This window comes from Gossypium hirsutum, chromosome D08 (assembly GCF_007990345.1).
Source record: "Gossypium hirsutum isolate 1008001.06 chromosome D08, Gossypium_hirsutum_v2.1, whole genome shotgun sequence".
In the NCBI taxonomy this organism is placed as follows: domain Eukaryota; kingdom Viridiplantae; phylum Streptophyta; class Magnoliopsida; order Malvales; family Malvaceae; genus Gossypium; species Gossypium hirsutum.
In genome coordinates this window covers 68,651,201-68,674,427 of record NC_053444.1, presented here as the reverse complement: position 1 = coordinate 68,674,427, position 23,227 = coordinate 68,651,201, and the positions used below count along the sequence as shown (strand labels likewise).

The following is a 23,227-nucleotide window of genomic DNA, read 5'->3' as shown; positions in this document are numbered from 1 at the left end:
GGACAAATTGATATCCAAGTTGACATAAAAAAAATAAAATGAGTTAATAGCAACAATACGGATAAATTTATGCAGGACCATTCGCGCCTACCTGTCAGGTGCTACTAATAGCGCCTATCTGATAGGCACGACTCGATTTTTACCAATATTTTGACCCTTTGACCGTATTTAAAAATAAAAAATTAATATTTTTTTTAAAAAATTTAATATAAAAATTGATTCGCGCCTGTTAAATGGTGCAATTACAAAAAATGTACCATTTCAATAATTAATCTATTTGACAACCTATTTTTATATATAATTTTTTTAATATATTGGGGTAAAAACCCATTTTATAGAGTATAATAAATTATTACATTTAAGAAAAAAAAACTCATTTTCACAAATAAAAAAAGACAAGACTACAAGAGGACAGCTTACTAAAATTCACTTCATTAAATCACATCATGACACGAGTCTTAGATCTATCATATCATCAACGTACAAATAATTTTATCACTTTAATGATGTGACTGTCGGCTGTCGGGAGACTACTTGTAACTTAAGTATTAAGGATTAAAATATTTCACTAGTAATAAAAGGGAAAGATGAAGAAGGCATGGACAAAACATAAAGGTAAGATGATAAAGTTAGGTTGTAAAGGTTTTTTTATTGTGATTTAATCTTTAAAATTTAGTTAAATTTTTTGTATTTAAATAAAACTATTAATCTTTAAAATTTAGTTAAACTGTTTTAATCTAAATATAGACTTGTTAAAAATAATTTATTTATACTTTATTGACAATATGGATAATTTTTTTTAAAATTTATTAAAATTTTAAATTTTAAATTTTTATGAAATATATGTGAAATTTTATTTTGAAAATTTTAAAATTTAAGTATTAAAATAATAAAATAAAACGAATTAAGTCTAAAGTAAAAAATAAATAAAATTAAAAAGAAATAAGGCAATTTAAACCTTATTATAAATAAGAAATGCCCTTCCAAAGTGGTGCAATCAGAGACATTTGCATAATGGTGCTTATAGTCGAAGAAGATAAGATTCCAATGCAATTATTGGCCGTTCACGTCGACAGATCGAAGAGAGAATATCACAAGAAGACCGACCACGATTCCCACTTCTCCGAATGGAAGGTTTTTTAATCTGTCTTAATCCAACTTTAATCATGCTTTTGATTTTGCTGAAAAAGATCATCTATACCCAGTTTAAATTTGATTTATAAACCTTAATCTGATCTTGGTCTTTTTGGTTTTTTTTTTTTTTCATTTGTTTAGCTTCTTGTTGGTCCTCATGACTGGAAAAATGGGAAAGATGGAGCGGTGACCAGATACAGGTTTGAAAATCTTCCAGAATATCCAGGTCCAGGAATCTATGAGCTTGCGGTGTGTAAACTGCCGAGTAGGGACCGCCATGGCAAGCTTGAACCTGATTTGGTGGTTTATCTTGGGAAGAGTGGAAATATAAGAGCAAGACTCCAACAACATGGCCGTAATGGTACTCATCTCTGTGGAAAAAATGGATTTGGTGAAAATGGATGTCCTTTGTTTGATATTTTTGCAAGGGGTTGGTCTATTACCTACAGATGGGCTTCTGTGAGTATATGTTTTTCTACTTTCCAACTTTATTGATGTCGGTTGTTGGAACTGTACAGGATTACACCCGGTAAGATTGAAAATCAGCTCGGAAAAAGAGGTTTCGGTTTTACTCAGTCCAGATAAAAATAAGTTGAATCGAGGGTTGAATTTATTTTATATTTTTTTATATTTTTTAATTTTTATAATTTTTAAAATAATTTATTAAATCGAACTTGGATCGAGTTTGATCAGTTTTAAAAACCATGTATATATATCTCTACGTAGTATCGAGTTTGATTTAGTCGAAATTTTTTCCTAAATTTTTTAAATAACTATGTTAACTAGATTTTATTTTTTTTTCATATTAATTTTTTATTTTTATTTTTATTTTTTATTTTTTGGATTTATTTTGGCAAGCTTTGTTTTAATTGCATTTGGACATTATTTGATAGAATTTCAAAAAAGTGTTTCATAACTTTTTAAAATAAGTAAATAAAAATAATCAATAATACTTACATGATGTTTATAAAGTTTTTAAATTATTTTATTATTTAAATATAAAATATTTATTTTTGTATCATAAAAAATTAAAATTAATTGTAAACTAAATAATTGTTGTTATAACTATGATTTTTAATTTTTATTTTATAAATCGTTTAAACGTTTTGGTTTGCATTGATTTTTAGATTTTCCATTTTTATTGCTTAGCTTGATATATATATATATTCTTTATACTGTTATAAACTCTTAGTCTTGAATGAATTGCAAATGATATGGTTTTTGAAGGCCAAGAAGCTATGAAAATGCACTTTTTCATCAATGTTCTTATTTAATGTTCATCCTTGCATCCAAAATTTGGTTTTTAATCTAATTCCTAATGTTATTTTACTTTCCCATGTTAAATAGATGGAAAACAAGGCAGATGCTCGGAGAACTGAAGATCAGCTTCTCCGTACTTATTGTTGGGTATGGGTCCCACTATGTGGGAAACCCATATTTTCTGGCACAAATGTTTTGCCTTCCTTTTTCTTTTGTTTTTTTGTCAAAAGCCAATTCTTTTTGGCTTATTAACAGGGAATGGGCAGAAATTTTTCGGCAGAGAGAGAGAGCTAAAGAAAAACAGAGAGAAAGAGAGAAAGAAAAAAAATCAGTTTTTCAAGCTTGGTGCAGCAGTGATCAACTTCTCGATCGAAGGTCCATCCGTGGTTCGATTGAGCTGATTTTTGGACAGCAGCTAGGTGATAAGGTGTTCTTGACTTTGTACGGTCGGATTTTTCATCCGAGTCTTGTAGCGTCGGAAATACCCATTTTTCAGCAGCTACGTTTTTGGTGATGTTCTCTCATTTTTCTCTCTTTTGCTAAAGATTACATGTTGTTAGCCTTGTCGGAGTTGAATGCTTGTTGTAGGCTTGATATTGTGATCTTGTAGTTGAACATTTGATGATAGTGGAGCTCTTTATCGGACTCTAAAGTCCCGTGGTTTTTACCCTTAATTTAGAGGGGTTTTCCACGTAAAAATATCGGTGTCTCTATTTATTTTTGTTGTGGTTGCATTAGTTGATTTGTGGTTGATTAAGGTTGCTAGAGAACATATCTTGTGCTATTGTGCTTGCCATAATTTTTACAGGAGTTATAAGGAGAGAAAGAACACCGGTTGTGCTTTCGCTTTGTTTCGGTTGTTCGGTTTCTTCCCATCAAACTGGTACCAGAGCTTGGTTATTGTGTCAGATAATTATGGAAATTAATACGAGCAAGATGATTATGTTGAATGGCACAAATTATCAACTTTGGCGGAATAAAATGAAGGACTTGTTGTTTGTGAAGGCTTTGCATCTTCCGGTCTTTACTACTCAAAAACCCGATTCGAAAAGTGATGAAGAATGGGAATTTGAGCATCAACAAGTGTGTGGCTTTATTCGGCAATTTGTTGAAGAAAATGTTTACAATCACATTGATCAGGAGACACATGCTCGAACATTGTGGGAGAAGCTTGAAAGCTTGTATGCTTCGAGGTCGGGCAATAACAAGTTATTTTTGCTGAAGAAAATGATGGCGCTGAAATATAAAGAAGGAATGTCTATAGCTGACCATGTTAGTGAATTTCAGAGTATGATGAATCAGTTGCTTGGTATGGGTGTCAAATTTGATGACGAGATTTTAGGACTTTGGTTGCTTGCTACTCTACCAGACTCTTGGGAGACCTTTCGAGTCTCACTCATTAATTCTGCCCCACAGGGTATTATTACTTTGGATTTGGCTAAGAGTGGTGTGTTGAATGAAGAGGTTAGAAGAAGATCTCAGGGTTCTACATCACAGTCCGAGGTGTTGGTTATCGAGAATAGGGGGAGAAACAGAGACAAAGATGGAAAGGGTAGAGATAAAAGCCGAAGCAAGTCAAGATCGAGATACAAGAATCTTGAGTATCATCATTGTGGTAAGAAAGGTCATATCAAGAAATATTGCTTCAAGTGGAAGAAAGAGAACAAAGGTGGTGGTGATAAACACGACCGGAATGACGATAAAAAAATCCGAGCGTGTTGCTACTGTTACTCGTGAAGATTTGTTAGTTATTTGTGATGAGAATTTGGTCAACCTAGCATGCGACGAGACTAGTTGGGTGATTGATACTGGTGCATCACTTCATGTCACGTCGAGGAAGGAATTCTTCACATCTTATACTCCTGGTGATTTTGGGGTATTGAAGATGGGTAATGATGGTTTGGTTTCGGTTATTGGTATGGGAGATGTTAGCTTGGTAAGTAACAATGGAACAAAGTTAACTCTCAAGGATGTCAGACATGCACCGGATGTCCGTTTGAATTTGATTTCTGCAGGAAAGCTTGATGATGAGGGATTCTGTAACACCTTCAGTGAAGGGCAGTGGAAGCTGACTAAAGGCTCATTGGTTGTGGCTCGAGGAAAGAAGAGCTCAAATTTGTACTTGATGCAAGCTTTGACTTCTCGAGAGACGGTGAATGTGACACTGAATGACAACTCAAGTGAGTTGTGGCATAAACGACTCAGTCACATGAGTGAGAAGGGGCTTAACTGTTTAGCGAAGAAGAATCAACTTTCAGGTTTAAAGAATGCTACACTGAAGAATTGTGCTCATTGTCTAGCAGGAAAGCAGAAAAGAGTTTCATTTAGAAGCCATCCTCCTCATAGGAAATCAGAGTTGCTAGAGTTGGTCCATTCAGATGTTTGTGGTCCGATAAAAGTAAGATCACATGGTGGTGCACTTTACTTTGTGACTTTCATTGATGATTGTTCAAGAAAGCTATGGGTTTACACTTTGAAGTCTAAAAATCAAGTCTTTGAGGTGTTTAAACAGTTTCAAGCATCAGTTGAAAGGGAAACTGGGAAGAAGTTGAAGTGCATTCGTACTGATAATGGTGGCGAGTACACAGGGTCGTTTCATGAGTATTGTCTGCGACAGGGAATCAGACATCAGAGAACACCACCAAAGACTCCACAGTTAAATGGGTTAGCTGAAAGAATGAACCGAACATTGATTGAGAGAGTCAGATGTTTGTTGTCAGATGCAAAGTTACCAAGATCGTTTTGGGCTGAAGCTTTGAATACAGTGACACATGTGATAAATCTGTCTCCTTGTGTTCCTTTGAAAGGTGATGTGCCAGATAGAGTTTGGTTTGGTAAAGACGTGTCATATGATCACCTACGTGTGTTCGGTTGTAAAGCATTTGTTCATGTTCCAAAGGATGAAAGATCCAAGTTGGATGCCAAGGCTCGACAATGCATTTTTATTGGTTATGGTCTAGATGGTGAGTTTGGTTATAGACTCTATGATCCAGTTCAGAAGAAACTCGTGAGAAGCAGAGATGTTGTCTTCATTGAGGATCAGACCATTGATGACATTGATAAGACGGAGAAAGTGGATTCACAAGGTAGTGGTGACTTGATCGATGTGAATCCGGTTCCCCTAGACTCTTCACCAGATCCTATCCAGGATGTTGTGCATGGTGATGTTAGTGGTGACCATCAGACTATAGGTGACTTTGATACTCCCATGGATGATGTTGTGAATGATCAACAACAAGCACCTATAGCTCCACCAGCAGTTCCACTTCGAAGGTCTTCCAGAGATCGACGATCTTCTGTCAGGTATTCTCCTGATGAATATGTTCTTTTGACTGACGGGGGAGAACCTGAATGTTATGAAGAGGCTATGGAGAGTGAATGCAAAGATCAGTGGGTTGAAGCGATGAAAGACGAACTTCAATCCTTGCATGAGAACCATACTTTTGAATTGGTGAAACTGCCTAAAGGCAAAAGAGCTTTGAAGAATCGGTGGGTTTACAGGTTGAAGCAAGAAGAGAAGTCTTCATCTCCACGATACAAAGCTAGATTGGTCGTCAAGGGTTATACTCAGAAAAAGGGGGTTGATTTTGAAGAAATATTTTCTCCGGTTGTGAAGATGTCCTCTATCAGAACTATACTGAGTTTGGTAGCTTGTTATGACCTAGAGGTTGAACAAATGGATGTGAAAACTGCTTTTCTTCATGGTGACTTGGAAGAAGAGCTTTACATGGAGCAGCCAGAGGGTTTTGTTGCACAAGGGAAAGAGGACTATGTGTGCAGATTGAAGAAGAGCTTGTATGGTTTGAAGCAAGCTCCAAGGCAATGGTACAAGAAGTTTGAGTCTGTTATGGGGGAGCAAGGCTACAAGAAGACTACTTCTGATCATTGTGTGTTTGTTAAGAGATTCTCTGGTGATGATTTTATTATTCTTTTGCTCTATGTTGATGATATGCTTATTGTTGGTCAGAATGCTTCTAGAATTGAGAAGTTGAAACAGGAGTTGAGTAAATCCTTTGCAATGAAGGATTTGGGGCCAGCAAAGCAAATTCTTGGCATAAGACTGACACGTGATAGAAAGGCCAAGAAATTATGGTTATCACAAGAGAGGTACATTGAGAAAGTACTTCAAAGGTTTTGTATGGACAAAGCTAAAGCGGTGAATACTCCATTTGCTATGCACTTTAGATTGAGTGTTAAGCATAGTCCTTCCACAGAAAAGGAGAAGGAAGAGATGCAGAAAATTCCTTACTCTTCAGCCGTGGGTAGTTTGATGTACGCAATGGTTTGCACGAGACCAGACTTGGCTTATGCCGTTGGTACAGTTAGTCGGTTTCTTTCTAATCCAGGCAGAGAGCATTGGAATGCAGTGAAGTGGATTATGAGATATCTTCGTGGCACTTCCAACATGAAACTTTGTTTCGGCAATGAGAAACCTGTTCTTGTTGGGTATACAGATTCAGACATGGCCGGAGACATTGACTCGAGGAGATCTACTTCAGGTTACTTAATCACTTATGCAGGGGGAGCTGTGGCATGGCAATCGAGACTGCAAAAGTGTGTTGCATTGTCCACCACCGAATCAGAGTTCATTGCAGCAACCGAAGCGTGTAAGGAGATGCTTTGGATGAAGAAGTTTGTGCATGAGCTTGGTTTTACTCAGGAGAAGTATGTCCTGTACTGTGATAGCCAGAGTGCTATTCATCTTGGTAAGAACTCAACTTTTCATGCTAGATCTAAGCATATTGATGTGAGGTACCATTGGATACGAGATGTTCTTGAAGCTAAGCTGTTAGAGCTTGAGAAGATACACACTAATGATAATGGTGCTGATATGTTGACGAAGGCCTTACCAAGAGGAAAGTTTGAAGCATGTTGTTTGACCTCCGGCATGGAGGCATTCCCCACATAGTTGGAGGGGGAGATTTGTTGGGTATGGGTCCCACTATGTGGGAAACCCATATTTTCTGGCACAAATGTTTTGCCTTCCTTTTTCTTTTGTTTTTTTGTCAAAAGCCAATTCTTTTTGGCTTATTAACAGGGAATGGGCAGAAATTTTTCGGCAGAGAGAGAGAGCTAAAGAAAAACAGAGAGAAAGAGAGAAAGAAAAAAAATCAGTTTTTCAAGCTTGGTGCAGCAGTGATCAACTTCTCGATCGAAGGTCCATCCGTGGTTCGATTGAGCTGATTTTTGGACAGCAGCTAGGTGATAAGGTGTTCTTGACTTTGTACGGTCGGATTTTTCATCCGAGTCTTGTAGCGTCGGAAATACCCATTTTTCAGCAGCTACGTTTTTGGTGATGTTCTCTCATTTTTCTCTCTTTTGCTAAAGATTACATGTTGTTAGCCTTGTCGGAGTTGAATGCTTGTTGTAGGCTTGATATTGTGATCTTGTAGTTGAACATTTGATGATAGTGGAGCTCTTTATCGGACTCTAAAGTCCCGTGGTTTTTACCCTTAATTTAGAGGGGTTTTCCACGTAAAAATATCGGTGTCTCTATTTATTTTTGTTGTGGTTGCATTAGTTGATTTGTGGTTGATTAAGGTTGCTAGAGAACATATCTTGTGCTATTGTGCTTGCCATAATTTTTACAGGAGTTATAAGGAGAGAAAGAACACCGGTTGTGCTTTCGCTTTGTTTCGGTTGTTCGGTTTCTTCCCATCACTTATGATTATGCATGGAATAAAGGCTCGAACGGTGTACGTCGTTACGATGATATCCTTGAAAAACTAGATAAGCGTGCATCAAATCTTATAAAAGTAGCCAATTTCTCCAAAAAGCATCTGCCCTTCCTTCAAAAGCAAGTAGGCATCAAAATCAAAGCAAGCAAGCTAGTTTCGGTCGACAATGAGTTTGGCAAATACAAAAATGAAGAGAACCTCAACTTTTGGCCTGAAGTTTTGAACTTCAGCAGATCCCGGCCTCGGTTGGTTTTGAATCACGGTGGCTTCGACGAGAACGAAACCTTCTCTTGTGGGGTGGTTTTAGACGCTGGTTCGATTTGTAAAAGGCCACCGGTTGAAGGAAGAAAACGATGCTCTGAACACAAGGGAAAGAAAACTACAGGGTCTTCCACGAGTTCGAGTATGAAATCACAACCTTACAAAGAGGACTATCCCGAAATTGAGCATTGTAGTCCTATTTGTGGGGTTGCCATGGATGATGGTTCTCTTTGTAGAAGGCGACCCGTTTCCGGAAGAAAAAGATGTGATTTGCATAAAGGGAGGAGAATTTATAGCTCCAATTCCGAGATAACAAGATATCAAACAACGCCATATGCTGTTTTCAATTCATATTCTGATGAAGCTTCAGATTTTTATGAAAATCGTACAGGGATGGCGATTTCCATCTATAATCGCAACAATTGTAGTACACCCATTTGTGGAGTACCTACCTGCAATGGTATTCCCTGCAAGAGAACAGGTAATGTAAATGGAAGGTGTTGGCAGCACTTGAAATATAGTGGCAGCCGCAGCAGCAGCAATGATTTTACTCCGCGAAACTCGAACAATGGTGAAGCTTCAGATTTTTATGAAAATCGTACAGGGATGGCGATTTCCATCTGTAATCGCAACAATTGTAGTACACCCATTTGTGGAGTACCTACCTGCAATGGTACTCCCTGCAAGAGAACAGGTAATGTAAATGGAAGGTGTTGGCAGCACTTGAATTATAGTGGCAGCCGCAGCAGCAGCAATGATTTTACTCCGCGATACTCGAACAATGACAGTACGGGTACATCCATTTGTGGGGCACCAACCCGCAATGGTTCGTCCTGCCGGAGACCAGTCAAGGGAAATGGAAGGTGTTGGCAGCACCTATAGGTCGAGGCAGGTTGGCCCGAGCATTGATCGATCGAGAGTCACCGTTTTATATGTTTCGGTGAGTGCCGGGGCCGAAGGATTAACTTAACAATAACATGATTATGTATTCACTTGGAGGTTGCTGTTAGATTATGTTGTAGCTTTTGTATTATTGTCTTGTGAGGATGATCTGGTTGTTGTGAATCCTTTCTCTTTTTTTTTTGTATAAACTACAAATATAAATTATTTTATCTATGGTCAGTGAAATTTCTTATTTAAAATGAAAAAAAATAAAACATCTCTCTAATTTGTAAAATAATTTTTTTTGCTTGATTAATTAAATAATTAAGCAGAATGTAAAGTTTGTGAGCTCCTGAAGTTCCTAATAAATTTCGACAGAGTACAAATACGAAACGTTTAGTAAATAATAAACAAATTTAGCTTCATAAATCATATTTGTATTTAAAATTAGTGTATATATTTTATTTAGTTTTTGAGTTTAGCTTCTGTGTTTGATTTAATATTCTAATCAAATGGCATCAGGTACCAAATTGAATATTGAAGTTAAATTCAAGTATCAAAATTTTGATACATTTAATAATTTAAGTCTAAATAAAATAACATTTTATCCCTGTGGCATATTTACCTAATTTAGTCATTGACTCTTTTTTACCCATGTTAATCTAGAAACATAGCAGTTTTTCTCAAAAATTTTACCTAATATCTTATTGTGCCACACGTATAACTTTTTTTTTTAATTTGACAATAATATGGTACAATCTTATAATATCTCAATCGTCATATAAATCGAAATTAAAAAAATTTATCAAATTTAAGAATTAAATTATATCATTTAAATCATACAGTAGTACACGACTAATATGGATTATTAAAAGACATGCATCAACTTGGTGTGAACTTAATTCATAATATCTATATATATATACACACATATATATACATATATATTTCAACCGGGCTTTGCATGATTTGTTTCTCAAGCATATATTTGAAGAGTATGGAATTTACAACAGCCGAACCATTTCTCCATAAGGGGTTGTTGCAGAGTTTTGAGTTAACTAAGGTATTTTATTTTTCATTATTTTTTCCCTTTTACTAAATATATTGTAATTTAGGGATAGGAATTATACATATCGGAATTTGAATCTCCTAAATAACGAAAATATAATTAAGTTTTTGTAATGTTTAAATAATTGAATTGGAGGCTATTAGCAATACCTTCAATTGGCCGATTAAATCAATCAATTAATTTTTTTATATATAATAAATATTTTTTATTGATTTTAACATTAAAATAAATGTGTAGATTAAATGTACATATCTCAACATATATAATAAAATTTAGAAGGAAAAAATTGAAACTGAATTATATAAACGTGAAGGGACGGTTGACTTTTATGAAAGAAGTATACTTCGTTCGTCTAGAGCTGATAAACTTTCAATGAGTCAATGTTGTCTTTGATCGAGTTTGTCTCTTACAGCATATAAGACATTTATGGACAACCGTACTACCTATCAAAGTTTAGAATTATTTTAAGCATTGCAACATGCACGAACCTTATATGCTGTAGGGCGGAAGCTCAAATTCTTCCAAGTATAAATGTCAAACAAGATCTGGCTTGACAAGGTATTCCTATTTGGTTGAGCTCATTGCCTCAAGCACTCGAGTTCTTTTTAGAATTGGGCGACAAAACTACAACCAAGACAATACAAACTTATTGAAAGGTCCACCAATTTTGAAAGAATGACATTTTAAGAATTTTTTCTGAAAGAGTCAGCTTCCCTTAATAATAAAATTTTAAAGTTTTTTCTAATTTAAAAAAATCATAAATTTAATATGAAATGAATAATTCAAACAAAATATATTTTTCAACTGGACAAGTTTTGAAACAGTATATCTTGAAGACCAACGTCTACCCTAGGGAACCATCACCTCTAAAGGAGCTCCGAGAAGTTACTGCAAAGCATCCAGGGTAAAAGTGTCTTTGGCTTCATTTAATTTGTGACAAAGGAAAAACAAAATCGATTTAACGTCAATCAAAGTTTTTAATTCAACGGACTGATTACTCTCTTCTAACTCGATTTAAGCAGGAATTTTATGAGCACAACACCAGATTCAGGTCAACTAATGGGGATGTTACTTAAGCTAATTAATGCAAAGAAGACGATTGAAATTGGTGTTTACACCGGCTATTCTCTTCTCCTCACTGCTCTTTCAATCCCTCACGATGCTATGGTATTTATTCCCATCGGTTCTCGATTCATAAGTTTAAAAAAAAAATTAATGATTTTTAAACGAACCAAATATAAATTTTATTGATTTTTTAATGATATAAAAATAGTGAAAATTGTTTAAAATAAAATAATTTCTTTTTCAAAATATAATTCATTAAAATGTTTTCTTTGTCAAGGGAATCGAGTTAATAAGAAATATCAAACTCCCAACAGACTCCTCAATGGTGAGTTTTGTCTCCCAACTCTATCGAGAGCTTGAGGAAGCATCAATGACAAGTTCACAAAGCTAGAGCATCTTGTCAGGTGTTTTAAAAGGCTAACCATGCGCAAAGAAATCTAATATTTGCAGTTAGTGGTATTTGAGCCCATGCACTATAGCATATAAGGCACTAGTCAGTAACTATACTACCACTTGGGCAAGAAAAAAACTATAAGCTCTAGGGTTTGGGCTCGAATTAGACCATGCACAATTGAGCATTATTTCCCTGTTTAAGCATCCAACAAGGCGCTTTTGCTCTTTGAACCTATCACTAGCATCTCTTCAAACATTAGAGCTCTCAGTTGAGTCAAGAGATAAAACCCCCCACCAAAGACATACGAAACATGCTGACGGTTCCGCCGGCTCTGAATGAAACTTCTCCCAAAAAAGGCTTTATTCCCTCAACACACACACATACACACACACACACACATACACAAACAGATATATACATAGACCAAAAGTTGAAATATTTCTCAAGTTTATTTACCATAATCTACTTTGTTCATTAATAAAACTCATATTTGCAGATTATAGCCATAGATCCAAACAAGGAAACATATGAGATAGGCCTTCCCATTATCCAAAAAGCAGGTGTGGAACACAAAATCAACTTCATTGAATCCCAAGCTTTACCAGTTCTGGACAAGCTTCTTCAAAATTTAAGCACTAAATACCCGGGTTTATCTCCATTTCTGTTTTTTTTTTTTTTTTACGGATTCTTCAAGTTCAATCAATTGAACTCATCTTCATTTGTTTCGTTTCAGCAGAAAGATAATGAAGGGAGTTTTGATTTTGCATTTGTCGATGCGGATAAAGAAAATTACCTGAATTACCACGAGAGGCTTCTGAAACTGGTGAAAGTTGGCGGATTGATCGTCTTTGACAACACGCTTTGGGGAGGCACGGTGGCTCAACCCGAAGAGGCGGTTTCAGAAGATAGAAAGGAATCGAGGAGGTCGATCATAGAGTTTAACAACTCAGTTTCAATCGATCAACGCATCGAAATCGCTCTCACTCCGTCGGGTGATGGGTTGACCATCTGCAGGCGAATTCGTTGATGTTTTCTTAGCTTCTAAGAAAACTATCCTGCAGTTTCATTACTATGATCTTGCAATAATAAATCAAAGCATCACAATAAAGAATACTAGATTGTTATAAAAAATTTGATTCCGAACGTTGCTTATGTTATGTTCTAGTGATCGATATTCAATGAAAACTTCGGATGGTTATTGGATAAACCCGACCCTGAACAACTATTCTTCCCCTTTTTCTATCTGAAAGTGTGCATAAAAAATGAAGTCTAATGAAAATAACCAAGAACCTGCCCACCCACATTCCTTCTAATGGCTTCTCCGTGATCCAAAATACCATCAGGAGTTGAAATCACAACATAACCCCACTGCACGGGATAAAGATCATCGAAAAACAACATAAGTTTGGGAAGAATTCTATAGACATAACCGGGTACATTAGCATATCCTATACCAAGCCGGCCAGCACCTTCTATATAATAGGCAATGAATGAACATACCTGCCGAGTTGGAAGTTTAAATGTTGTGTACTTCTCGATATCCTTCACTTTGATGTCCTGCCGGTAAGTGCGTGCTTGGCAATCATTTACCCTGCCTTGTGGTTCAACTGTGATCTTCCCAACTCCATGCGGATCGAAAAGCTCAAAGTTCCTGATGTATCCTTCCGAAAAGAAAAAATAAAAACAAGTTAATGACCGAAAAACAAGCAACGGATCCATCGTCTGGTAGCAGGCAGTAGCCACAAGTCTAAACATTCAACATCTTAGACCCTTAGTCCATAACTATGTTCTTTCAACTCTTTATTCTTCTTAAAATAACTATTTAAATTGGATTTTTGAATTCTGGTACGAAGATATGAACTTCTAAGGACCTTTCAAATAAATGAAAAAACTCGAAAATTTTTTAATATACCAGTGTTGAACACATAACTATATCTAAGACTTACACGAGTAACATAGCTATTCGAAACTTCTGAGAATTTGCATCCACATAATATTGATGAAAAAATAGGCAAAATATTATACTCGGAATCAGAGATGATGGTAAATACAGGTATTTGTCTAAATAAGCATTTTTTTCCCTAAAATTTTATATATTGGGAAGATGATACCATGATTATTGTTTAATATGATTATTCCAAAAAATATATATCATGAACACAACACAAATCATAAATATATCAGAATTTATATAATGGAAATTATTAAAATGTCAATTTATAAAAATCTACATCAAATGACACTAAGTTAATAATTCTGTGCAGTAAATAACAAATTTAAGAAGGAAAAAAAAACAAATTTCATAATTTTTTCAGTGTTACAACCGAAGTTGAGAATTAATCAATAATTATTAAAAATCAAGCAAAAACCGATTCCGATTAATCAAAATAAACAAAAATCATAAGCAAAAACAACGAATTAAAAAAAACAAAAAAAAAACCTTACCTCGATATTTCATGATAGTGAGAAAGGAAGATATGACGGTGGAGATCGGCTTCAATTCCACCGTAGCTTTGCTGCTTTGCCTCTCTTCTCTGCATTCACTATTGATCTCAACGCATCGTTTAGTATCCTCCTCCTCATCTCTATCTCTCACCAGTTTTCGGTGATAATCCGTGAACAGCTAAAAACGCCGCCAAAATAATAATGCCGCCAAAAGGCCCAAAACCTGGGCTATGGTCGGGGCCTCTCTCGATCCAATCGGCCTAGTTTGTTTTGAGAAGATTTGAGTTTTAATCTTTTCACGTTAGTCCGGTTCATCTGCTCTGATTTACGGTTAAAAATAGGGTAAACTATAACCAAGGTCACTAAATTATTAGTAAATTTATGTTTTAGTCACTCAACTTCAAAAAGTTACAAAACGGTCACTAAACTATTTGAAAGTAATTATTTAAGTCACTGGGCTGTTAATTTTTTTTAAAGTCTGTCTAACAAGATCCAAGAGACAATTCCACGATCGGTAGGGTGGATCAGTACCCATCAATGAGTAAAAAAACATACATTAGATCCAAGTTTATCTGATAGTCAGTGTCAAAGATTGGAGAAGAAAGTTGTTTAGATTTAGTTCGCAAATTCGTGACATTCAAAGTTGTTTCATGAAGAAAAAAACTAAACTGCAGAAGAAAAGGGGAAGGAGAGCTTTCAATTGATGCAAGCGGTGTAAACAGAAAAGTTATACAACAACGATTTTAATAGTCTCATGCCTTAAATGAAAACTTTCAAATAGTTCGGTGACAATTTTGTATCTTTTTAAAGTTAAGTCATCAAAATGTAAGCTTACTAATAATTTAGTGACCTTGAGTATAGTTCACCCTTAAAAATAATAATATTAATATTAATGTTTATATATTTCTTATAATTAGTTCTAAATTAAAAAAAAAAGTTATTATTTCTCCAAACAATGAAACAAGCCATTTAGGTTTGGTTGGATCATGTTTAGGCATTGACTAGAAAAAAAATTTAAACCGAACTTAGACCCAATCAGCTAGGTTCGTGAATACCAAGTGTATTTCAATTTTTGTCAAATACGCATGCGGCATTTTAAGAATTTTAACAACCAATGAGAGAGGTAGTATTGCGATATTGGTTGTGGTATGGAAAATAATGTGCAATCTAAGCCGAACAAGCACCAGCTAGAATTTGAACTTGACTCGGCACTCGAAACCCGAAGTTCAAAGTGTTCGACTAGAGTTAGCTCATAAAAATATAAGCCTTCATTCTTAATTTTCATACTCGAAGTTCAATTATTTTATACTGAGCTTGAATTAAAATTTTAAAATGAACCAACACAAAAAAAAATTTTCTTAAAAAATCCATGGTAGGGAGTGAAGATAGATAAAATTTGCACATCATTGTTCAAGCTTTTGATGCATTGAAAGAATATACTTAAATTTTGTAAATGGATTTATCCATGTGTTAGGGTTTGATTTGGTTTAGTTCAAATAAAAATAAAAATTATTGTTTAAAGCACAATATTAGCAACTCTCATATATACATATATATTCTTTTTGGTACGAAAGAGGTACGACTGCATATGTTATGATTCGAACCTAAGACTTGGTCAATACTACCTTTGTAACTTATTTTCGCTTCGAATCTTTGTCCATTTACGACGAGTCGAAAATGGTTGGATGCTAAGTTTGAGGGAAGCTAAATTCTATGAACACTATAGCCTGCATCTTCAGTTGTTAAGCTCTCCTTCCAGTTCTCTAGTTCAGATCCACCGAAAACCAATTGCTTAATTCCGATGTAGCTGTCGAATGAAAACATTAAACCGGTTAGAGTCGGGTACACGTAGTCCGATAGCAGGTAAGGGCCAAGGAAATAAAAGATCCTTGTATTATAGAATCTGGATCAATTTAATGCTTCTATTATTAAATGGATCAATTAGTCTTTATATTATTAAAAAGAGTCAAATAAGTCCATATTGTAACAAAGTTAACATTTACTATAAAAAGTGTATTGAAATTTATTTTCAATTGCAGTTCAATTTCAAACAAAATATTTCATTTCCAGCACCATGAAAACTTTAAATAAATGATATTTTTTTTAAATAGTAAATGTTAAATCTATTCTAGTTTAGCCCTATTTGATTCTTTTCAATAGAACAGAGACTAAATTGATCCATTTAATAGTAACTGGACTAATTTGATCAAGTCCCTATAGTACAGGGACCAAAGGTGAAGTCAAACCATTCAAGGAACCAAATGCGATGAATAAGAAAAACCCTAGTGATCAGCATTAGTTATGTAAACAAAATATGTTCCAAGTTCCTAACAAACTCCCTAGCCGAGATTCTAACAGGTCGAAGCTTAGTTTGAATGTTTGGACAAAATAAATATCCGAAAATGTACTCGGGTAGAAGTGCTAAAACCTAGTCTCTAAAGAAATAAATATTTGGAAACTTACTCGGAGCTTATTTGCGTCAATGCATTTATCAGAACATCCAGAATCAATGGTTCAGTAGTTCCAATATCCACCCTGTTCTCATCAGATTCACGAGCAGGAATCACGAAAAATGTCCATTCCCAAAACCCGAAATAAATGAAAGATTAGTATTTGCACAGACTCAACGATGGAAGAAACAAGAAAGACAATAAAAATTCTTGAAAACAGAACATATACCATATACGAGCCAAATTGTCTTGAACCTCAAGATCCCCAATGTTGTAAAATGTAGTTGGATTCACATTTGCTCCTTGAATAGCATCGTAACTCGGTCTTTTCTCCAAAGGAGATTGCGATAACTGCAGATAATAATACAAGCAACAAACATTTTCTTTAAGGTGCTGAATATGGCAAGCTTAATCCGAATATAAGCACAAATGGCCCATCCTAATACAATAAATTCATCGCGAAACTTTAAAATTAGAGTTTCATCATCTAAAACAGAAAATTTACTTGCATGTTCATCGAATTACAACCACCAAGCCGCCCAATGATGTGCCATGATCGAATTGTCTGCAAAAGACTCAATTGTTTGAGCCATTGAATTTTTTATAAAGATAATACCATTTAAGATTCAAGGAAATCACTTACATCGCAAATTAAGGATATATCTTTCTCCAATGGAGTGTTGTAGAATTCAAACCAAATGTACGAGTTTGAGAAATCGAATCTGCCAGTGTTGACAAATAAAGAATTGATAAACAAAACAGAAACTCCCACAAATTCCATCACCGGGACAAGCAATACTAGTAGATGTTAGAGTGAGGAAACACGGACTAATTGAGCAATAGGAAACAAAAAGAATTTATAACGAAGATAAGTCCAGCTATAACCAAGCTAAATACCACGATCAAGGAGCGATTGGAAAAATGTTTATCTACCAGGGACACCTTTCAATATCTCTCGGCCGGTAATTACAAACTTTGTCTCGACAAAGTCCCCCCCTCCCAGTTCAGATAAAATCTAATACATTTGAACAGTACTTGTTCTCCTTATAGATTAAATTATCTACTACTGTACTAACAGAGTTCGAACTCTGAAATCATCTCAACAAATGTAGAGAAACTATAACTAAAATTCAGACAAATCTGAATACCGGGATAAACAAAGAGTGAATGAATACTAAATCGGGGCAATCAAAAGTGGCCCTATTGAAACAGTACTTAATCTCCTTATAGCTCAAATGATCTACTATTGTATTAACAGTCCGAACTCTGAAATCATTTCAAGAAATGTGTAGAAAGTACAGTGAATCAGAATACGATGATAAACAAGAAGTGAATTAACATTAAGGGCAATCAAATGTGCTTCTATAGAAACCTTACTTATTCTCCTTATAGCTCAAATGATCTACTATTGCTTAACATTCCGAAATCACTCATCCAAAGATGACGATAAACAAAAGGTGAATGAACACTAAGGGCAATCAAATGTGCCATTATTAAACAGTAGTTATTCTCCTTATAGCTCAAATGGTCCACTAGAATACTATTGAATTAACAGAATCCAAAATCATTTCAAGAAATGAGCACAAACTATATATCAAAAATTCGTATTAGAGGATAAACTAAATATTGAATGAAAAGTTAAGCCAGGGTAATCAAAAACATTAAGCAAAAGCCGATATTCTTAATGAAACTCACTTGTTGAATGTTACTTTCATGGGTGTCCCAGACCCAGTCTTTGTGTGCAAAATTTTGTTTCTTTTCTTCCTCAACCTATCCTCCATCTGAAACAATTAAATCATCTCCATCGATCAAATTCTTCATACAAATCACGAAAATAATTAAAACCCATTTTCAATAACATAAAACCCTTAAACGTCAGCAAAAAAATTTACAAAAATCGACTTGAATTGCTCACTTACTTTGGACCTAGCTTTTTCTGGGTCATCGAGACAACTCCCAAGAATCTCAGCAAATTCAGGGTCTTTATCATAATTCTTCTCCTCTTCTCGCCCTCTAAATCCACTGCTTGCCTCGTACCCTTCATTATCATCACCATAGTCGTCGTCCATCTCTATATCGAAAGGCTGGGAACTAATATCTTCCTCCCTTCTTTTAGCTTTGAGCATCGAAAATGAAGTCTTGGGTGAAGCATAATGGCTCCGTAAGGCGAATTTAACAGTTGAAAATGGCGGGAAGATGTTGAAATGAAAAGAAATATTAGGGCGAACATTGTTTGGGGATTGAAGAACAGTGGTTCCAGGGTTTAGGTTAAGCATTTCTCTTTTGATTTCTTTTTAAATTTAATGTACAGATTTTTGCTTTGTAGTTTGTAGCTTTCCTTCAATGGCGCCCTTCCACAGGGGTTTTAGAAAAACCCTGCCAAGCCGAATATGATCTTATCTTTTATTACTTCGAATCAGAGCCGTTGATCATCGGGTCGGGTCGGTTAGTGTAGGACATTGTGATGCGATTATTCTCCTGCACGGTCATGGGTTGGACCGGACTATGCTGAAGCCCAAAATTTAAAAATTATTTTATTTAAATTTATTATAAATGAATAAATTTATATAAATATTAATATAAAATTATTTTCTATATTTTCATTATTTACAACCAATAAAATGGGTCAAGCCAATTGGGTTGATTGGGCAAGCAAGTTGCAACTTTAGTTTTCGTATTCTGATTTCATTTATTTTAGTTATGTATTATTTGAATTTTAAAATTTCAATCCTAAATTAGTAATAGTTTAATATTTTAAGTTAAATTTAATTATTATTTTTCTATTATGTATAAGTTGTAAATTTTTAATTTATATTCTCAAATTTGATTATTTTTAATCTTTATATTTTCTTTTTAAAATTTTAGAAATTCAATCTTAATTCACTCGACCTATATAAACAACGAAATAGAAAAATATAGAGAATATTGAATATAAATATTTTACGTGGAAATTTTTCTTTAAGAGGATAAAAACTACTGACAAAAAAAGTTCACTAAAATGACAAATAATATGTAAATTCTAGTGTCACTAAGGCCCTTTTATAGGTTGAAATTCATGCAAATATATGACTAAAATATTCCCAGAATAATTAGAATTCAACTGAGAAAAGATTGTAAAATTTATCCAGAAGAAGAAACCCGGTTTAAGATAAATACACGTCAGTCACGTCGTGACGAGACATATCGCCTCGTCAAGACGTCGTCCATCACGTCGTCACGACGTTGTGTTCCTCCTCATCGTGACGTCGATTCTATTTTATCTCTGATTTATCAAAAAAATACGATGTATAACTCTATTTTGGATTTCTTTCCATTAAATAACATGGAAACATGCATAGAATTATGCTATTTATCCACGTAATTAAATATAATTTCTATATTTTACATAGTCATTTATTATGTTAGTGAAAAGCAAGTTGATTATTACCCTTTGTTTTGTAAAGTGGCTTTAAATGTTAAGAAAAAGAAAGTTAACAAAAAGGAACTGAAACCTTTTTGATAGCTTTTCAAGAGTGAATCAAATGTCAAATTTGTAAACCTAAATCTACTTTTAATCACTACCTCAATGATTTTTATTTTGACCTTCTTCTTTTTTTAATTTATATATTTTTAAATATAATATGTAAATCTAAACCTCCTGGAACATGTATTTATATTTTTTTCAGTAAATTAAAGTTTTTTTTTTGCTGTTAAGTTACTTAGCATTTAGATCGAGGTATTCATTCAGGTCTGAAAATTCGTTCAAAATTTAAGAAGATTTGGATAAAAATATTAGACTCGAAAAATAAGTTTGAGCAAAAAAAAGGCCCGTCTGAATATGGGCCGATATCGAGCTTGAACATTCAAGAACCGAGCCCATTTTTAAGTTTATAATATTTTATATTATATAATTTATAACACATTAAAAAATAAACATATACTAAATATATAATACTACTCTAATGTAAACATTAAAATAATGTTAAGATGACTATATAAAAATATCAATAAATAAAAAATTATTAATATTATATTAAAAAAACTATTTTTAAAAAATATTTAAAATATAATATGAGCGGACTTAAAATGAGCTTGGATTAGTCTTTTACAAATATGGGTGAATTTGGACAAAATTTTAAGTCTATATTTTCAATTGGGTCGAAATTAAGCAAATATAAAATATATTAATATCATACTTAAACTCGACCTATGAACACCTCTACTCACCACCACCACCACCATAATAATAATTCTAATCAAAATCTCCATTTTAAAGCAACTTGAAATTGAAATTTATGTGGTTGGATTTTTTTTTAATATTTTTTTAAGGAGTTGAATCATTTACATTCTAAAAATAAATTATGGTTCAAATATTATAAAAATAGTCGAGGGTTCAATCCTCTCCTTAAGTATAAAGTAATTTTAAAACTCGTGGCGAATATTTACTTCTTAACGAGTCTACAAAATACAGATGATTAATTATTATACTCGCTCTATTAGATACATTAAAAAATAAAAGAAAAATGGTATATTCCACTTATATGAAATTTGTTCTGAAGGTGTTAGTTAAACTTTCCTATCATCTCCTCCACAAAACAACAATACATAAACAAACATAAAGTCAATTGTCCATTTTAATAAAGTTGAATTCCATATTGTCGGACCTTTTTTATTTTACAATATATATATATATTCGCATATAATATGCAGGTAACTTCCCCCTTTATTTCCTTTGAATAGTATTTTCTTTTCAATCAATCTAGTGATTAATTTTTTTATTTACGTTAATCTTAAAAACTAATAAATTTTTAATTTGAGAATTGTCAAGGTGTGATAACATGAAAATTTTATATTCTTTAACGAAATCTAAGCTTAATGATTAATCTGGAACAAAAAAAAGTTACATAATTTTGAGATTAATATGAAGAAGAAAAAGTTCAAAAATTAATGTGAGAAAAAAACTAAATATTAATTTACCTTTAAAAAAATATAAAATCAATTATATGTTATATTCTATTTACAATATGTAAAAATTTTGGATGTATTTAAAAATTACAAATATTGTTATATTACTAAATCTAACTAGAATATTAATCATATACAAATTTATATTATCGGTGAAATTTTTTTAGTAAATTATCTCATTAGTCACTCCGAATTGAAGTTATTCTTATTTTGATTATTTCAACTTTTTTTTTTATTATTTTGGTTATTCCAAAAAATAAATTAATCAAATTGGTTACTCTACCGTTAAATGGTAACCGAATGTTAATCACTTTAAATAGAAGTTGTTCTTATTTTGATCACCCTAAAAAATGTAAAAACGCATCGTTAATCCTTTCGTTATCGTTTAACGGTGAAGTGATCATATTGATCAATTTTATTTGAGTATCCAGATTAGTAAAAGAAATAAGGATGGTAAAAATAGAAACGATTATAATTTAGAGTGATTAACGAGATAATTTACTCTACACTTTTTATAAAAGTACTCATAAACCCAATTAAAAACCTAATTCCAGGAAAAAAAAATCCCAACACTATCTGAAAATTTCATTTTACTATTTAAATCCAACCAAAGCAAACTCAAATAAAATTAAAAGATATGAACGCAATCCCTACCTAAAGTGGGCCAAGCTAAGACTGCTTGGTCGATGAACACCTTCACCATTCCGTCATCGTCACTGCAGGAAAAAGAAAAGCAGAAACAGACATGAAAATATCAAAGAACGAGACAGGCCATGTCGAATGATTGACAAATGAAAGGCAGAAATTTCGATGCAAAAAAGTAAAGAGAAAGGAATGTGAAAATATAAAAAAAAGTAATCATTTCAATGGCGGGGCCAACGATCCACACATTTCCACGCGGATTCCACGCAATCCTATGGTAGACAAAATCAAAAGTAAATTAAATTAGGTCTAATTTTCCTTTACTCCTTTTAGTCTTTAATTTTTAAAATTTAGTCCTACTTTCGATTATAAACAAATTTTTTTGGTACTATACAAGTTACAAGGTTAGTACTTCTACACACGGTAAGGGAATACCCGCACCATACACATTATGCCTAAATAAAGTTACTCAAATAAAGACTTACCAATTGTTTCTCAGAAGTTCAAATTTGGGTAGTTCTATGAGTGAACCACTCTTGACCACCAGATCAAACACGAGAATTATTAAAACTTTAATCTTACCCTTTTGATTTAAAAATTAAAATTTAATCGGTGACATTATTAAAAAAATCTTCTTTGAATTTAAATATCTAACATTTTAATAATTTAAAAATGTTTATATGAATAATTTGATGAGTTTTGATATATTTAGTGAACCACAAAATGCCGAAAAAATTAGGCATTTATGCCAATTTAAGAAGATATTTAGGGTTTTAGACCGTTTTGTTTAAAATTTAGGAAAATGGGCCAATTTTGGGATAGGTGGCAAAAACACTCCCTATAGGTACCGTTTTTGTGTGACATAGCAAGAGAGAGAGGGAAGCTTGGGTAATGTGGCAGGAGAGAGTGTGAAAGTGCGCCCTGTAAGACAATAATTGAATATCTTCAAACTTGTTCGATATACCTACATGACTCACATCATTATTTCACCTGTTCAAATAAT

General features: G+C 33.6%; 3 protein-coding genes and 1 pseudogene across 6 annotated transcripts; 2 read left to right on the top strand and 2 right to left on the bottom strand.

The window, feature by feature from the left end:
* The first annotated feature begins 960 nt into the window (after window positions 1–960).
* LOC107932852 (protein EFFECTOR OF TRANSCRIPTION 2-like) lies at window positions 961–9,445 on the top strand. The gene is made up of 4 exons (XM_016864967.2): window positions 961–1,134; window positions 1,276–1,593; window positions 2,482–2,529; window positions 8,055–9,445. The coding sequence occupies exons 1-4, from the start codon at window positions 976–978 to the stop codon at window positions 9,213–9,215; spliced, it is 1,686 nt and encodes a 561-aa protein (XP_016720456.2). The 5' UTR covers window positions 961–975; the 3' UTR covers window positions 9,216–9,445.
* A 679-nt stretch (window positions 9,446–10,124) lies between these two features.
* On the top strand, window positions 10,125–12,950 carry LOC107932849 (probable caffeoyl-CoA O-methyltransferase At4g26220). Of its 4 annotated transcripts, none has more exons than XM_041099024.1 (6): window positions 10,125–10,278; window positions 11,109–11,188; window positions 11,307–11,451; window positions 11,627–11,674; window positions 12,240–12,371; window positions 12,477–12,950. In XM_041099024.1, exons 1-6 carry the CDS (start codon window positions 10,180–10,182, stop codon window positions 12,768–12,770), a joined length of 798 nt encoding a protein of 265 aa, XP_040954958.1. In that variant the 5' UTR covers window positions 10,125–10,179; the 3' UTR covers window positions 12,771–12,950. The 4 variants fall into 4 exon arrangements, with proteins under 4 accessions (XP_040954958.1, XP_040954959.1, XP_040954960.1 ...); XM_041099025.1 differs by having other exon boundaries at window positions 10,126–10,278; window positions 12,480–12,950; XM_041099026.1 differs by lacking the exon at window positions 11,627–11,674 and having other exon boundaries at window positions 10,126–10,278.
* On the bottom strand, window positions 12,848–14,445 carry LOC107932853 (40S ribosomal protein S15a-5-like; annotated as a pseudogene).
* Window positions 14,446–15,685: 1,240 nt separating this feature from the next.
* LOC107932817 (uncharacterized) lies at window positions 15,686–22,391 on the bottom strand. Its single transcript, XM_016864918.2, has 8 exons — window positions 22,237–22,391; window positions 18,558–19,146; window positions 18,334–18,419; window positions 17,282–17,360; window positions 17,144–17,203; window positions 16,868–16,989; window positions 16,652–16,723; window positions 15,686–15,995 (listed from the first exon to the last, which is right to left on the bottom strand). The coding sequence occupies exons 2-8, from the start codon at window positions 18,912–18,914 to the stop codon at window positions 15,893–15,895; spliced, it is 879 nt and encodes a 292-aa protein (XP_016720407.2). The 5' UTR covers window positions 18,915–19,146; window positions 22,237–22,391; the 3' UTR covers window positions 15,686–15,892.
* Window positions 22,392–23,227: the final 836 nt, after the last annotated feature.